The 19309-nt window shown below is 34.6% G+C and overlaps 1 protein-coding gene across 1 annotated transcript in view; it reads right to left on the minus strand.

Annotated features, from left to right (window-relative positions):
* Positions 1-19309, minus strand: part of LOC145661824 (transmembrane protein 135-like) — a 101109-nt gene that overhangs the window by 60859 nt on the left and 20941 nt on the right. The window contains exons 4-7 of the mRNA XM_081727162.1: positions 17915-18119; positions 13850-14017; positions 12345-12485; positions 4780-4946 (exon numbers count right to left, since the gene is read on the minus strand). Coding sequence (XP_081583288.1) covers positions 4780-4946; positions 12345-12485; positions 13850-14017; positions 17915-18119 — 681 coding nt within the window. The remainder of the gene's footprint in view (positions 1-4779; positions 4947-12344; positions 12486-13849; positions 14018-17914; positions 18120-19309) is intronic.

Consider the following 19309-nt stretch of genomic DNA (forward strand, 5'->3'; position numbering starts at 1 on the left):
TAAATTCACGTTTGATATTTTTAGAATACTATATTCACTCACCTTCTTTGAGATTACGCAGAGTTACATGAAATACTTCTCAGTCTAGAATTACGAATGTCGTTCACAAAAAGCAACATATGATTTTCTTTTACAATTGCTTTCATATTTACCTGTCGTAACTGTCTTTGCTTTGATAAAAAAAATACACACATTCACAATAATACCAAGATTACAAGCTTCAAATGTTGAATACTGATAATATTAATCTTCTTTCTTTCCTTCTTGTTAAGATCAACAACGAAATAATTACCAGTACTATATCACTTCACCAAATAAAATAATGACAAAATAAAATGTTGCTAGTTAAAAGAGATTGTAAATGCTTTGTACAGTTCAAATTCTTAAAACGAGCAGCGAGAATTCTGTTGAGCTACTCCCGAAACATCCCGTTTACATAATAAAACTAAAATAACCATATACATGCAAAGATTATCGTTCCTGTACATAAGTATTCAGAAATTATGAAGGAAAAGAAAGGAATACGCTAACATGACTAAATATGACCAATGAATATAATCAAAAGGTAATTACTAAACTATTCAAATAGTTGGCTAGGAAAAGTTCCCTTTTATAGCACTACGACACTCTTTACTTCGTATGTTTTGTTTGTTTAATTAGAAAGGACTTCGATATTCCAATCAACAGATAGCTTCATTATTAACTAATATATTGAATGGGAGATACCAAAAGTAGTAACTGTTTCACTATCTCAAAGTTGACAGTTAAGCATGCACTAGCAAACCTGTATGATACGAAGATAATCTGCATTTAGTCCTCTTATACATAACATGCTCCACTATACTTCATCTGTGCCGGAATTCACCATTAACAAGTTGTAGATAATACCACTACGAATTCTGTTCAAGGGATGAAAATTTGTATTATTCCATGTGTCAAGTTATTCTGGAGATAACCAGTATTACTTTACGTTATTCCACCTTTTCAGCTTCAGGAATTAACTCAAAATCAAACTGTTCACCAACAATCTCCTTTGTTCATCGAACTTACACTGCAGCTTGTATAAACTGGTTCTGGAATGATCCCATTCGAGAATCAAACTACTTCAATTTATGCAGTACTAGCAATACTTTGTACTACAGTAATTCGTACAAATTATAAATGTTACTTTTCTCAATGAGTAATAATATTCTTCCTTTATCCAAGATACATAATGCACACGTGACCAAGTTGCGAAATATGTCAACGGAATATTTTTATAATATGTCGCAAGAATTTCAACTTCGCAATTCTTTCACCATAACTACAGCTCAAAAACAAACTGTATATAACAATTCTATAATTATCACTCACAAGAAACTTTGATAATCAAAATTAAAAATTGCAGTTGAATAACAAATTCAGTGTTGCCAGATCAATCAGTTGGAAAAGCAGGAGATTCGAAGATAAAAAAACAGGAAAAAGCAGTAGACATATACAGTGGTGACGTTTGAATGTAAATCCGGGGGGGTAATAAAATTTGCCATTCTTAAGGGGGCAGTAGTCAAAACAACCAGTCCAGAATTCATTTCCGATGAACTACGTTGAGCAAATAAAAGGGAAAGTCCCGATTTATATTAATATTATTTGATACACACGTGTGTGAAGTAAAACATAGTGAAACAGCAAAGTGGAGTGGGAAAATGTCTTTTCATGCACGTAACGATAATGTAGCTATATGGTACAGTCAGACGTGATCGTGGCGTAAGACGATTTCTTGCTGACGATCGTGGAGAAATGATCTAAGCCACTCTTCCAACCCAAGTCCCAATCTAAACAACACTTACTTGTAAATCTTACAGAAAGTCAGAATATAGACGAATCGTATAGAAGATGACGTAGAGTTGTATTCTTTGCATTTATATATACAGTAAAGCTCTATAACTATATGCTCTACAGAGCGTTGTGTATTATAACAGAGAAATTTCATCTTTTTATGTGAGGAAACCTTGAAAATTCAATATTAATAATCTTCAACTTCTCGAAGTAAGGAAAAAACAGGAGATTGTTCACTTTTCGTTTTCTTTCGCAGTAGATCAGTAGAACGTAGAATAAGCAGGAGATCTCCTGCAAAATCAGTAGATCTGGCAATATTGAACAAATTCCTTTTGTGTTCATTTTCTTCCCATCAGTGCACAGAATAAAGTGCGCCAATTCTCCATTACCAAGTAGAAGAAGAAGACAACGAAAGCTAAATAACTAGAACCAACAAAGAATGCTGAAATGTCCTTATTTAAGGATTAATATAAGTATATAAACTTACTGTTATTTTTGCATCATATTTACCTGCAACTAAAAGTTAAAATGAATGTCACAAGTAAATAAATATACATACATGGAGTAACTAAAATAGGGTTACTACAAAGTATATTGAAAAATACTTCAGAAATGAGGGGATACAGTTAAATTATGAAAACATAGAGTATAATCCCGGATTAAGATATATTTCAAAAATATTTTTGAATTCTCTGTACGGGAAATGGGGACAAAGAACAGATCTTTCACAATCTGTAATCGTCGATACTCCCGAAAAATTTATGTCGTATCTATATGCACCACAATATGAGGTGCAATCTGTAATACCTATAGGAGAGAAACATTTAATTGTAACGTATAAAGACAGAGAAAATGAAAACAAACCGAACAAATTTTCCAATGTTGTGCTTGCAGCATTCATAACATCATGGGCAAGGCTTAAACTTCACGACCTTCTGACTACTGTTGGACAAGACCACGTACTGTACTGTGACACAGATAGTATTATATTTGTTCAACCACGACATGAAAAATCTAAGCTTGCAATAGGGTCTTACTTAGGAGAATTAACAAACGAGGTTCCAGAAGGATGGGAAATAGATGTCTTTATAGGGTGTGGAGCGAAGAATTATGCATACAGAATGAAAAACAATCACACTGGAGAGTTCGATTACGTGCATAAAATTAGAGGAATTACTTCAGATTCTAGGGCACGTCAAGTAATTACCTTTGACCATTATTATAATTTAGTAAAGGAAAAAATTGAAAGTAAAACATTGTTAAATCCACGTAAGATTACTCGTAAGCCTGGATTTACTATAGTTACAAGACCTGAAACTAAAATGCATAGAGTAGTAAACAACAAGAGACGCCGATTAAATCCCCACAGTAAAACAGACTATAGAACATTACCCTATGGATACCAAAGTTAAAGTCTTGCTCAGTGAGTCATAATGCATGCATGTATGTTAATTTTAATCTAAAATCATTGAAAATATAATTTTAGACACTTGTGAAAAAAGGTAAACGTTTGTGAAAATCATACCTGTTGATTCAACTCAATAGTATTTTGTGTATAGTACATTATTAATTACCTGAACATTGATATGTATTAAAATAATGTGATTGTATCATATCAATTATTACTCAACTGTACAACAATATTTTATGTATATAAATATTATCTTGATTACCGAATGTATGTACCTTACATTGTACTCATAATGGTATTGTACAATATTAATTAGTTATATGTATTTAATAAACGTATATTGTTCTAGGTAAGAGTCACTGTATGAATAACTATATATGTAACCCCTTTTTACTTTCTAACAATATAATTTCAATAAAAAACGTACCTTGTAAAATTTTTTTATTTATTTCAACCTCATAATACTCAAACCTATATATGCATTTTAAAATCATATGCTAAATATGTATATAAAGTAGGAATAATTCATCATAAATACTATATTTGTCATAAAAGAGGTCAACATCACGCTAAATAATTGTGGATTTACGTAAAGATCATACAAAATACGATAATTTCTACCAAACAATTACGCAAAAAGAATCATTAATATTTCGTGTATACAAATCAATTTCATATATAAATATAAAAGAGTAAAAAGCAATTAAAATAAGCAGGTTTAACCTTGGAAATGGTGCTCAAATAAGAAAGTTTACCTCGCGGTACATCCGGAAAAGGGTAACTAATCATTATCCGTACAATATTACCAGTGCAATAGGATACCTAATGTGTACTCGCCGACTTTAATGACAGTCCAACAATGAAATTACATACGCAAAATGTTACTTTATATACATACATACAAAAAGTAACACAGTAATTAAACTGTTAGTACGAAAACTAAATACGTTCAGTGTTACGTACGCAAAAAAAAAAGCAACACTGAAGTAATGAGACTACAGTCCGGTACAGCATAATTACATGTCAGTAATTGTTCCTAAAGTACCGGTAAAAAAGCAGTAATAATTCAATTACAATTGAACCTTTGTACTTCAATGAGAGTACTTAGAGTCATTACAATATTCATTACTTCAACGACAGTATGTACCTAGAGTATAAGTACTTTCAAGGTCAAAAATGGAGACGTTTACAGATACTTCTACTCACAACCTCTCTTTTACACTTGACATGTTGAAGTTGGATTCAAAATGAGGGGGATTCCAAGATGGCAGACGGCTACGCAGTATGGTCAGCGACGTTTCCTTCTCCACTTCGATTACTGTCTATCATTCGTTTTTACTGTTATATGATGTCCTAAGACTTTTTGCTTACTATGAGCTATCGCAGACAGTAATAACAGTAGGAAACATCCTTGTTATTAGGAATGGACAGCACTTGATTGTGCAGTATCTTTATTGGTTCTTCTTCGTTATGACATGATTACTACTCTAGTTTACGATAATTACTCAGTGCATTTCTTCAAAGGAAACAGTCTTAAATTCTATGGTACTTACCTTCCGCCACTACCTACGCTGATAATAGTCGTTATAAGTTCCGGACAAATAGAGGGGCGAAGGATCATTGTGTGAAACAGACAGGCAATGGAGAAGCAGTACAACAAAGTCGTTGAGCCAGGAATTACAGGCACATATCCTTGGGAGACCAGTTTCATGTACAACATCTGCGAAATATAATACATAAGGATATTTAAAAATGTTTACGGATAAAACACTTTTGAAAAAGATAGTTATACAAGTATATACCAGATCCTGAACTTATGGCAATAGCATGTGTTCACTGAATGTGAATACGTCATACATTTTCTGAATATTTGTTCTATCTTGTGTTTCTTGTTTCTTGTCTCATATTTCAGATTTCAGATTTTGCTTGGAGGTGGGGATGTACAAGGTCCTTCACAGACATACGAGTTTCACGTTTCTTATTACTATATTAGTATACAATCGATCAAAATATATTACTCAAACTCAAGGAGGCAATTGCCCCCTGTCTTCCTCAAATATGCTCCTGTTCATATGTCTAGGTCAATTTGGTCCTGAACTACGAATATTATGATGGCCAGCAAGGGCGCCGATTTCTTGTGACTTTAGGGGGCATTCATAAAAAAAATACATGTAACAATATGCATAACGATATATATATATATATATATATATATATATATATATATATATATATATATATAACAATAAGATACACGGGGGCCCGCATGAGCATTGGGGGGCAACATCGGTGCCCTTGATGGCCAGCAACATTCATCTTGTTATGCATAAGTTATAAAATATTTTTTAAATTTTTATTCGCAGACCCAATAAAACATACCCGCGAGCCGCCATTTGGGCATAATTGGTGTACGCTATAACATTTATCAACACCTTTACATTAAAATTAAAACACATCTAGAGCAATTTTACCATATTTAGAAATACAGAATAAATCTATCCCTAATATACGAGGTTGGAAAATAAAGTAATGAGACTGATTTTTTCCCTGCCTATGGCGGCAACCCTGCTGCCTGCTACCGCAGGTAATGTGTGACTTTGGTCTTTGCTACGCACCAGAATGTTTCAATCAGGAATAGAAACTTGAAGAGTAAAGTCGTGTGTTTGCTCCTCCTCATAACAACGGTATCACGAAATATTCCGCACGGTTCGGTCTGAAACTCGGTGAGAATGCCGAGGTATCGTCCGGGAAGCTTCAGCAAGCTTTTGGAAACGAGGTTTCATTAAGGGCACAAGTATTGCATTGGCTCAAAATGCTTTCCGAAGACAGAGCCGAAGTCAAGAATGAACACCGCATTGTGCGAACATCAGCAGCAAGAACAGGCGACAACATAGCCAGGACGAGTGAACATGTGCGAATTGAAAGAAAATTAATCGTGAAAATGATTGCGAACGAACTGAACATTAATCGGGAAACTGTTCGCCTGATAGAGATTGAAAATCTGGGAATGAGAAAAAATTGTGCCAAAATGGTTCCCAAAAATCTCTCACAGCAACAGAAAGATCAAGGAGGACTGTGGCTGCTGATTTGTTGGAACAAGTAGAATTGAGCACAGAATTACTGAACAGAGTCATCACTGGTGATGAATGTTGGTTTTTCCAGTATGTTTCTAAGACGAAATGTCAAAGTTCGCAATGTTCAAAAGAATCTCCAAAGAAAAAAGCGCGCATGTCGAAGTCATAGGTGAAATGTTTGTGACTTCATGGGTATTGTGCTCAAAGAGTGGTTACCTCGAAGCCAGACAGCAAAACAACATTAAACAAAATTTCGAAAGACTTCGAAAACGGGTCAATTGTGGTCGTACAAACATTGCTAACAACTGGATCCTGCATCATGATAACGCACTATCTCATATTGCATTGTGTGTTGGGCAGTTGTTGTCGTCAAAGTCCATTGCAGTGCTACCACAAACTCCTGATTTTTTTCTTTACTGACTTATTAAATCAAATTAATGAAACATAAATTCCAATTAAATACATGTACGTTTATCAAATAGTAAAACTCATGTTACAAAATATTTATAATTTTACTGTAAACGAGAAGGAACAAATATATTCTACAAAAGTTATTTACATGACGAATGTGAGGTTGGAAAATAATGAGATTGGTTAGTAAAAAAAGCTTGGCTTACATTTTTAACCGACTACAATGGTATCACATTCAAAGTAATTCTTCCCTTGTTCCTGCACATATTTACTCCATCGGCGTTTCCATTGTCGGTAGTATCAGTGGATCTCCTCTTCTGGTATACCAGCGAAAGCCCTTGTTACAGCTATTTCTTTTTGGGGAATAAACAAAATCATACGGGCCATGTCGGTGAATAAGGAGGTTGTGGTAGCACTGCAATGGACTTTGACGACAACAACTGCCCAACACACAATGCAATATGAGATAGTGCGTTATCATGATGCAGGATCCAGTTGTTAGCAATGTTTGGACGACCACAATTGACCCGTTATATATATATATATATATATATATATATATATATATAGAGAGAGAGAGAGAGAGAGAGAGTCACGGCTATTAAAAAAAATACCAATACTCACTCCAGTTAGTACTATTTCAAGAAATTCCAAAGTTCCAAAGGAAAAAATAGAAACGATGATCTAAGGCTTGTACTTATAAAAAATACGAGAGAATGGGAGGTGTGTATTTGTTAGATAGACTTTTTGCTGCACACAGATCGCGTTTGAGAAGTAAAAATTAGTGGTAAAATTTGTTCGCAAATGCTCTACATATCGACGTGGTTGCAAGCTTTTTACTTCATAAAGAGGTACACTCATGTCCAAAATGATTGTCGCATATCTGTAACTGTCTTCTTGTAAGAATATAATTTGATAATGATTTTCCATTGTACTTTTAATACTGATACTATGTGTATAATCGGGAAATGTATATTTGTTGTAAATTTCATAGGAAAAGAATTATAAATACGAAAATTAGAATGAGTAAAACAAAATGTTGCTAAATGGACAAGAAAGTTTCATTTTCGTTTTATTGTTCTTATTTACTGCTCTTTTGACATGAAATTTGCCACATACATGTCTTCACCGATTATACACATACTAACATTATAAGAAATACCGGGCGAATTCGTTATCAAATTATATTCCTACAATAACACATTTATAGACATGCGACAATAATTTTGGACATGAGTGTACATAACAACGATACCAGTAGTATGACACACCTGGTGTTTGGAAGAGAGATAACATTATGTCTTTTCACCAGAAACTAAAAGTTCCCTCAAGGCCAGGAGACCAAGAAAGGACCGTTCCAAAGAAGTAAGGATTTCTGACAATCATTATTTGATGACGGGGACTCCAGGACGGTGCAAGAGGAACAGCACTAAATTTTGCAAAGAGTGCACTAAGACACTACATGAAGGATACTTCCCTCTATACCATGCTATACCATGAGGAAGTGGAGTAAAGTTTGGAGAACTTGTTTACGGATCACAACAAGAGAAATATTTGTGTTTTATGCTATTATACTTTACGTATTATCACAAATGTTTTACGTGTATTTTGTATGTAACTTTGGCATGAGACCTACATAATCGATTATTGTAACCCTGTATAATGGAATGTATATATTATTATGTTGTAACCCTATGTATCATAAACAATAAATTATATCATTTGAATAAAAATGCTCTAATAACTGATAGAATTACTTAAGTTGGAGATTTGACAATAATTATAACAATATTTGTAACACTAATAAGGAATTAGTACATAAAAATATATTCCAGATCAATAAACTAAAAGTTTTCAAAGTACCAGGTAATATACAAGGCGTATACTGTAACAAAAATGAAATGAAATCTTTGAGTTTTACGTCCCACGGTTATGCCGGTTAGGCTAAAGGAGACGGTGATGATGAGTGATGAATGGAATGGTGGAATGAAGAAAGTGGGAGGAAACGGGAGAACCCCGAGAAAACCCACGCATACGGTGTTTGTCCACCACAAAGTTCACTTGGCGGGGGCTGGGATCGAACCCGGGACCCCAAGCACCAGAGGTTAACGCTCTACCACTGAGCCACCGCGGCCCCCTATACTGTAACAAGCCAATGTTCCAATTTTGGAACACTTAAAATCTACCTTCCAATCATCGGTCGCTTTTTGTTTTGTTTTGTTTATGGATGGTCAATAATACATCCAAAACAATAACATATACAAAAATTAGCTAAAAATAACATCGGGAACATAATTTGGTGAGTTTCGTTTCAGATTGTGAAGGAATAGTGGACCTCCAAACTTTGCAAAATCAATTCTGAAACTAGTCGTAGTAGATCTACCAGTATAACTTCCAGTTGTAATCTCTTTAAGAAGTCCTGACTGACTGACGAATCAACGCCCTGGCTAAACCGCTTCAGCTAAAAACTTGAAATTCGAACAGGTCATAGGATTTCTGATGTTAGATCCCACTTCCGGAAAGGTTGAAAGAGCGGTGGCAATTATTATCACCATAGACATAGAATAAACATTTAAAATGTTATTAAGTGTAGAAGAAAGTAACATTGATTGAAATACTTAATAATACAATATTTCGAAAATATGTATATATGTGAGCACATACTGGCTTTGACATTTATGTTTCTTTTACGAATTTTCGAATGACATCCAGTTTGATATTCCTTTCCATTTGAATTTTTTCAGTTAACCCCTGCTTCCCGGGATCATTCATTTATCACGAGCATCTCAAACAGTGGTACGCTCATGTCCAAAATGATTGTCGCATATCTATAACTGTCTTCTTATAAGAATATAATTTGATAGTGATTTTGCAGGGTACTTTTAATACTGGTACTATGTGTATGATCGGGAAATGTATATTTGTGGTAAATTTCATAGGAAAAGAGTTATAAATACGAAAATTAGAATGAGTAAAACAAAATGTTGCTAAATGGGCAAGAAAGTTTTATTTTCGTTTTATTGTTCTTATTTACTGCTCTTTTGACATGAAATTTGTCTTTGTTTACTATACACATACTAACATTATAAGAAATACCGGGTGAATTCGTTATCAAGTTATATTCCCACAACAACATATTTATAGACATGCGACAATAATTTTGGACATGAGTGTACATACGTTACGTAATAGCAGATGTCTCTAACTCCTATTTCTAAAAAAATGACCTAGGGTCAGACTTTACTTCGTCATAACGAAAGAAATTGAATTTGTAGTTTGACGTGTCATCCATCATTCGTGACCTATTTGGTATATCAGTATGGGATAAACGCTACCATTCGTTGTTTTTTAGGAGCTTTGGAATGCTGCCCAATTTGACATATATTTTCATTGAAAGTTTTCGCTGTCTTTTCTTTCACTGGAAATGCTCTTTTACGTATAGAAACATAAATGACAAAGCCAGCATGTGCTCATATATATATACATAGTTTCGAAACATCGCATCATTAAGTATGTCAATCAATGTTACTTTTTTTTTACAATAACATTTTATCATTTATTATTGTACTTAAAAGAAAAAAAGACATCTCCACAATTTCTCCCAATTTCAAAAGTTGGCTTGAGGTCTCGAATTTAGCATCTTTGGATTACTGTTTCCAAAAATACCCGAAGTTCAACTTAGAAGAGTTTTGAATCAAAACAGCCATAATCAATCTTTTTAGAATAAGGTGTAGATACCTGTAAATGAAGGAAAGAAACAACAACAAAATACAGCTTACAACACCAAAGGAAAATGAAAACAAAGACAGTAAATTGGTAAATAAGGTACACAGAATATCAGAAACAAAACGCGTCTTTTGTTATTCGATAGTTATCAAAATAATTGCAGGTCCCTCTACATAACAAAGTACGTGGAGTTATTTCGATTCCTGGTAATAGAAGGCGTATTCTATTTGCAAGAACAAGAAAGCTCTTAGTGCGTGGTACTGGCACTGTCCGAACAATCGTATCATCTAACTAGTGACATTGTAAGTTAATGTGTGTCCAACGACACTCTCTCTTTAACTGTTCACAAAATCATCAATATATTGTTAATCATTAAACTACGTTAATAAGTCAATTCCAAAGGAGAGCGCGAAGAACGTCGCAAATATCAAGACGAAATTTATCATGCATAATGGAACTGCATAGTGGCTACATAGTGTAACTGCATTCACATATTTTATTGACATATTATTTGCTGTCAACTTACTATCATCATAAGTGACATTAAAAAAAAAAAAAAAGTTTTGTGACATTCCTTGTTTCAATTCCGTGGTCTTTGAGTGTTTTTATCCTTTCAACGAAAATTCAGTTGATATTAATTTCTCCAAATTGAAATTTTAATAATTCTTACGTCGAATAACTATAGTATAACTACATAGCTCTATGAAATTAAATATATAATGAGGGAAGAGCGAAAACAAGAATTTCCGTTGGTGCTACATTACTATAGTTATATAGCGATTGCTAGTTTCTTCCGTAACTAAGTTCCATATAAAGGACGATTATTCCGGTTGTATAATTTGTTTTATTTGTCACTATTGCCATTAGAATGGTACCATGAAATAAAGGAAAAAGCTACTTTCTTTTTGTCATTCAGAAATACCAAAAATAATTCCCAAGACTTACGACGACATTAGATTTGTAATGTCAAAAATACCCATAAAATAATATTATTAAGTATTCTGTCGGTCGCGCACCCAGACATTTTTGTTGAAGGGTCCGAAATCAAAAGACCGGATGGGGTCTGGATCGAATGAGTCCCTCGTAAGAGTGCACCTAGTATAGACAAAACATAAGTATGCCAACAAAACTAATTCTAGCAAACAATCTTCTTGGAAATTAGAAAGGTCGCCCATTTCATACTTTCAGCATCTGGCTGGTTCATTACATACTCAAGTTGTACTGCTTCTGATGTAGTTGTGAGTTTGCCTTCAGACTCACCACAGTCCAAAACTGCGGTCGCCATCCGACCATTGCTAACCCTGATATCTAAATTAATTTAATCGATAAATATAAGTAGCATAAACCTCGCTACTTTTTCATCTTGAGATGATCTGGCAACATGGGTTGAAACTGGCGATGCGATGGTTAATTTCTGCTACTTACATTTTGAATAGGGGATTTTGGGAAGAGGTGGAACGCATTCTTGGGACGCTGAATCGATTTCAAAAAGCCGCTTCTTGATATCTCGTATCGTTTTTACTCTGATACTTGTTGATAGACAGACGGACATAACCATTCTACAAGGCCTTTGATACTGCGATCTGTAGAAGTTTAAAAGAAAAATAACTGTATTTGAGTTTTATGCCGATTGGGGTTTTTGATCAGCATCTTGGAAGCTACATCGTGTAGCTATCAAGTAGTTTTAGAGCTAAATCCGTTTCGCATTACAAGATCTTGCGAAAAACTACAGAGAATAATATTCAAAATTTAATTTCTGGTATTTTCCCATTTCGAGTACGTCAATTAAAAGCAACATATGTAATATTATTCTTGGAGAAGTCAAGACATGGAGATCTCTCCTTCTCTGTCACTGATTAATAAGAGGTCTGCCACTAATAGAACTAGTAATAAATATTATTACTTACGTGCAATATTTGACTTATAACTGAGCAAAGTATGGCAGTGGTAGGCTGAAAATAGAACGCAGATCCTGCAATAAATCCTGCAGGTATTGCGTGGTACTTAGAGTCCTTCTTTCGTATCCAGCAGAGAAAACAGCTCGCCAACTAAAATTTTGAAAAATAAAATAAAATGAATGACGAACAATTTGGAATAGGAATATCATAAGACATGTAGGAAACGTTATTTCTCAACAAATTAGTGCTTTTCTAAGTCTTATCCTAAAATTTTGGGCTAAAGACTTCGTTACTTTTTTCACGCTGTCACTTTATTTATTTATTTATTTATTTATTTATTTATTTATTTATTTATTTTTGTAGTAGTAGCGAAAGGTTTTTAAATCATATTTTGTAAGAAATTGATAATTACAAATCTGCATCTTGTGTTCTAGAGATGGACCTGTTTTATTTACGATCGCTTATTTGGTGTCCCATAATAGCAAAATAAATATGTTTTAAAATACAGGGTGTTTCAAAACAACAGCGACAACGTTTGAAAGGTGATTCCTAACACCAAGATAAGACAAAAAGTATAGACCATCCTGGGTGCACACTTGCTTTTTTTTTTCGGAGTTATAGGCTGCCGAAGACATGAAAAAATAAACTTTAAAGGTCCATAACTCCAAAACTATAGGACCTACCCTATTCGAGCCAAGACTTCACTTAGGAACTAACATGTGCCTTATGCAGGTATCCAAGTTTCAGAATCCTGCAGTACTTCCGCAACAATTTTTATAGAGGTAGTTGGCGAGTACTTCAAATTATATGCCCGTATCAAAACACCCTCTACAAACATTGTTGTGTGAGTACCTTAGCATTTTGAAACATGGATTTTTCGATTTGGCACGTATTAGTTTCTAAGTGAAGTCTTAACCCGAGTACGTTAGAATTTATAGTTTTGAAGCTATGGACCTTTAAAGTTAATTTTTTCATGTTTTCGGTAGCCTAGATAACTCCGAAAGGAAGCATTTGTGCACCCAGGTTGATCTATACTTTTTGTCTTATCTTGGTGTCAGGAATCACCTCCCAAACGTTGTCAGTGTTGTTTGAAACATCCTATATATAAAGTAAAATACCCAGCATAATAATAGTCTGTATAATTGGACAAGTATAAGATGGAGCGTCTAAGTTAATTCATGTGTTTCTACAGATTGTAATTTTAAAGAAAATTAAGTGGTTTTAATAAATTCAAGATAATTACTTTGATTTGTTTAAAAAAAATCAGAGTTAAATTTTAGAGAAATGTTTTGCCTGATTCGTTTGTTAAATTTTGTCAATTTTAATAAAATTATTAAACTTTTCCAAATTTCTCATGTCAGTATAATGAACCTGTTCTTGCCAGAATTACACTAGTTTATCAATTTTAAATTACTGTGTTAAATATGTATGGAGAAAGGCCGTATTTCTCTCAAGTGAATGTGAAATTTAAAACTTGACCATTTTAAGTAATGCATTAGCTCCGTGATACTCACTCTATATATGAGAACAAATCCACCAGCAAATGCCCCGATGTTGAAATGTTCTCGACTAAAGAACAATCGTTTAAGTAGTCCTGGCCGTCCTTTTGGAACTAGAATTTCGCCGCAGAGGCGTTCAGCTATAGCGAAGAAATATCCAAGAGCGAATATATTAGCTGTACCCTGAAACATTACATACAGATATTGAAACTTCAAAATTTTAAGATGAAAAAAAATGCATCTATAATTATTTGTACTATATCCATAAATATTTTACTTTCAAAATTTTCTTTCTCTCTCTCTCTTTTTTTGTAAAAACATTTACCTAAACTGTTCAAGACTGCTCAGATAGCACACGACATCCCGTTTTGATCCCAATTATCCCATATAGTTCCCGGGATTATCGGGACAATGAGTACACATCTCATGGGCGTCCTGCATGGGATATCCTAAAGGATTTCCACGTAGAATGTCCACAGAATGTCCGGGATGGGACAGGAAATCCCAAGGATATCCCACGCCGGACATACCTAGAACCACATTATCCCACGATTAAAGTACCTTTGTTTTATCTTGGCACGATTTCCGCCTAAAGGATGGATCTGTCTGCTACGCGTTCTTGCCACGCCACGGTTAAGTTGTGAGTTACAATATGCTAAGAAACAGCAAATGCCACACCGCTCACAAATCGGTGTAACACACTTGTTCGCGTGTGGCAACTAAGCACTTCAATTACAAGCCAAATAGCAATGACCTCATTTGATGGGCTGGCTGAGAACTAACGTCACATCTACACAACAAAGCCAGTAAGACGTCTATTGGTTTAAAACGTTCTCGTGAGTACTAGCAGAAAATCTTTAAAAGCCAACCGAGTGCACTAGCGGGAATTGTGCCAAGATAAATCAAACGCACTCTACCAGTGGACATCCCTTTGAGGTCCTGTTGAATACGTTTTCCGGGCTAGTAGCGGGCATCTGGATATTCAGCAGTGGTCCTATGCAAGGGCGCCCATGTTGTGGTTTCCAAGGGGGGCAAGTATAAGCGACATTTCAAATATAGTTTCAAATTTTGATGTAACTATTCTAAAAATTCTATTGGATTTTCGATATTCCGAAGTATAATTTCCTCTAGGGGAGCGAGCACCCCACCTTACCCCCTGATGGGCTTCCTTGGTCCTATGGATGTCCCCGGATCAAATTCGGATGATCCTGGGATTTCCATTGTCCATTGGAGATCAGTAACGGAAGTCCTGTGGACGTCCGTGTGTTACGTAGGGTATAATAAACTACCTGCCTAATTAAAGAAAAAAATATATATATTTTTAGTTGAACGTTTCACAATTATGCATCAAGGCTAAGGGAGACGGAGATGATGGGATTGATGATAATGATGGGAAGATGAAAGTGGGGGGAAACAAGAAAACCCCGAGAAAACCCTCGAGCACGGTGTTTGTCTATCACAAAGCCCACTTGGTGGGAGCTAGGAGATTAGAAGCTTTCTATACATTTAGAGCATGTATGTTAAATCAGCGTTTCTAGAATTGTGGTTTTCGAGATCTGTCATTGTGGTCCTCTTACATTGTACTTTAGTCCAAAGAAGAAGAAGAAAACGATTCAAGTGAATTGCATATATATAAACATTAAAGTTGAGAATCTCAAACATGAGTTTGCAAATAACATATGCATTACTCTTTTACTTTTTCTTCTATTTTATGGAATTTTATGAAATTTATTACTCTATCCGCTCTATAATGAAGTATTCTTCCTAGTCGACAATTATTAAAAGATATTAACATGTGTTTTCTTTTATCAATACCAATGTACAATTAAGGAAATATAAAATAACCTTACTTAAAAATATATAGTGGTATTAACATTTATGCTAAAAACAACAACACAAATAATAAATTTCTTTTCGAAGAGAAAAAGAGTATTGTGGACTGTAGAACATTTTGACAAATAAAATCGGCCTTCTACTTCTGTATGGATCAGAAACATGGTCATTACGCAAAAATGATTAAAGATGACTGGAAGCTTTCGAAATGTGGATGTGGGGAAGAATGGAGAGAATTAGCTGGATCGATCAGAAAACGAATGAGTCTTAGAAATGGTAACGGCAAAGAGAACAATTTTAAATATTGTTAAAAAGAGGAAGGAAAACTGGTTGGGATATTAGCTAAAAAGGAGCTACATCATGAGGGACGTGCTAGAGGGTATGGTGGCAGGAAAGAGAGGAAGGGGACGAAGGAGACTACAATTAATGGATAGAATTAAAACAGAAAAATTGTATGTGAAGATGAAGAGGGTAGCTGAAGACCATGGACCATGGAAGCTTCTCAGTTACAGCAAGTGACCTGCAAATAATAGCAGAATACCTATGATGATTATTATGATCTACTTTTTAAAAAGGTTTGGGAAACGCTGTACTAAATCGTTTGATAAATGAATTCTATTATTGAATTACTGTATACCTGTGTGATAGTTAGACATTTGTATTAATACAAAAATATGTATTACTGAATATTAGACTAATGTATTTTTCTATTACGTAAGCACTATGATTGTGATTTTCATCTATGTATTAAACGTATTAGTATTTGTATTCATGACTCTTACTATATTTATATTCATGACTATTTTATGTTCAATTTGTATTATATATTACGTTATACAACTTATGAGTCTAACAGACAAGCATAATATGTAAATATGTGTACGTCAAATGAATCTGATGTTGCAAGGTAGTTGCTCAACCAAGGAACACTTAATACAGGGTGTTTCAAAACAACACCGACAACGTTTGGGAGGTGATTCCTGACGCCAAGATAAGACAAAGAGTATAGACCAATCTGGGTGCAGAAATGCTTCTTTTCGGAGTTACAGGCTGCCGAAAACATGAAAAAAATGAACTTTAAAGGTCCATAGCTCCAAAGCTATGAGACCTACCATAGTCGGGTCAAGACTTCACTTAGGAACTAGTATGTGCCCTATCCAAATATCCAAGTTTCAAAATCCTGTGGTACTTCTGCAACAATTTTTATAGAGGTAGTTGTTGAGTACTTCGTATTAAATGAGCGTAGTCAAACTGCCTGTAAAAAAAATGTTGCATGACTACCTTATGATTCTGAAACATGCATTTTTGGATAGAAAAATGAATTAGTTTCAGTTAAGGAAATGTCTTGTATTTGCAACATTGATTCAAGAGATACACAGACACAATTCAATGGAGGGGTAATACAGAATCTACTGACTTCGATAAGAACATCGTTGTTGGGTATAATTTGCGTAGCTTATTCTGCAGAGATCGCTGCAAAACTCAACGTGACCAACTAGATTGTGGTGTTTATGCTGGGAAATCGAAAGGCAAAGGAGAATTGTGGAAATTCTGCATATAATGGACTCACGGAATGTAGACTGCAATGTACTACAACGTAAGATTCGGAAAAATAGTACACAGCCAATTGAGTCTACCATTTGCAAAGGAGTTTCGGGATGTACTAGGACTAACAGTCTTCATCGAAATACTTCGCAACAACGATCGCCGTCAGAGAGTATTATCCGACCACGAGGTAGATTGATGGAGTGTTATGGCATGGAACTGCTTCTTCTGGTATGGCGCCAGATCATTAGATATTGTTCGTAACACAATGAGGCAGAGGCCTACCGTGACATTTAGCTTAATGAAATGTTTCCAACACTATGAAGCTATTACGGTATTAAATCATGCAACTTTGAAGACAATAATGCTCAATGTCATGTTTTAGTTGTTACATGGACAACATCTTTACAAGCTTGATTGACACATATAAAGCCCTGAATTGAATCCGATTGAAAATTAATGGGTTGAATTGAAACGCATACTGTAATTAAGGGGATGGAATCAATGTCTGTGGCCCAACTAGTTGGCATATTAAGCAAAGAACAGTGGTAGTTAGAACCTAAGCATGTCATCAACTCATGCAAAGTTTACCTCAGAGAGTGATTGTCATGCTCTCAGCATGTGCTAACTAAGGATTTTCCTAGCATGTGTTAGGCACGATGCCCGATTATTTTTTTGGTAAGAAGTGTATTAACGGTATACCTTTCCTGCGAATTGCAAACAGTTATAACGATGTGTACAAACATCATTTCTCGCACCAGTACTCAAATCGTACAATCGTTGCAGTAAAGTTTTGTACACGCGACGTAGTAATCTTTTACAATCAGGTACTTCATAGTTGTTATTCTTTGTTTCCGAAGCAGATACAGATTCTTCATCTTCTCCTGTATCTGGAGGTATTAAAAACCTAGAAGAAAGTAGTAACCAATATTAATTTCAAATTAAGACAAAAATAATCAATTACAATTATAAATTATACCGTATATATGGAAGTTTCTAGAATAAAACAGTGAAACTCAAAGATTATACCAATAATTCTTCTACTAAAAAGAACTTTATAATTTTAAGCCTTACTACTAGCAGGGGAAGATGTACTTCAACTTTGAAGAGGTTTATAGGAGAAACAATCTAGAAACACACGATTCTATCAAAGAAACACTCGAAAGATTCAAAGGAGAAACAGAGCAAACAGTGGCGCAACCAGAATTTTATTTCGGGAGGGACCAAGACTAATTAGTACAGTAGTCTGCAAATGATGTGCAGCACCATCTGATGTGGACAAAATTGAAAGTTCAAATTCTCCCCCATTACAAGAAATTTAATTATCCCTATTATTAACATGCTAAAAGGCCTTAAAATAAAAATTCAAACTCACAAATTCCCTATTATTAATGATTACAATAATTAAAACTTGCACTGTAATTATTATTTTGTACATCTTTATTTTTGCATGTGATTGCGCACTCTTTACTACATTTATTACTCTAACAATACACGTATTATCATTTTGCTCATAAATCTCGACAGATTAACTATTTCATCCATAGCACATTCTTATTAATGAAATATACCTTATTAAATGATCCCTAACGCAATTCAGTACAATATTCTACAATTAATTCACAATTTGAGAAGTTTTTCATATTTACAGTTTGATATCAAATCTCCTTGGCTTCTTTGTAAGTCCAGTGATTCGAAAAGGACAGCAGTAAACTTTCGCAGGACGATATGTCGCACGTGATGTATCATGCCTCAATGCAGACTAAGAGCACTCTTCACGAACGGTGCATGTGTGTGTGAGAGAGTTTGCATATTTTTAAAGATACTGGACAAATGACAAGCAATAATGATTTTTTTTTTAAATTTCACCAAAATTTGTCTGCAGCGCTTCTGTATAAGATAGGCCAGGTTAGTTTCGGGAGAGGCCTGGATTCCCCGCGCTTATAGCTGGTTGCAAACCACGATTTTACACTTTGGAGTCACCCATATTAATTCGTTTTGCTGTTATAATTAAACATTACTGAGGAATAAAATAATCGTTCTTAAAATGTAGTCTTTGAACTGAATATACGCTTTTCAATTATAAGCAAGTAGACT

This window comes from Thermobia domestica, chromosome 10 (genome assembly GCF_964235325.1).
Source record: "Thermobia domestica chromosome 10, izTheDome1.hap1.1, whole genome shotgun sequence".
Classification (NCBI taxonomy): domain Eukaryota; kingdom Metazoa; phylum Arthropoda; class Insecta; order Zygentoma; family Lepismatidae; genus Thermobia; species Thermobia domestica.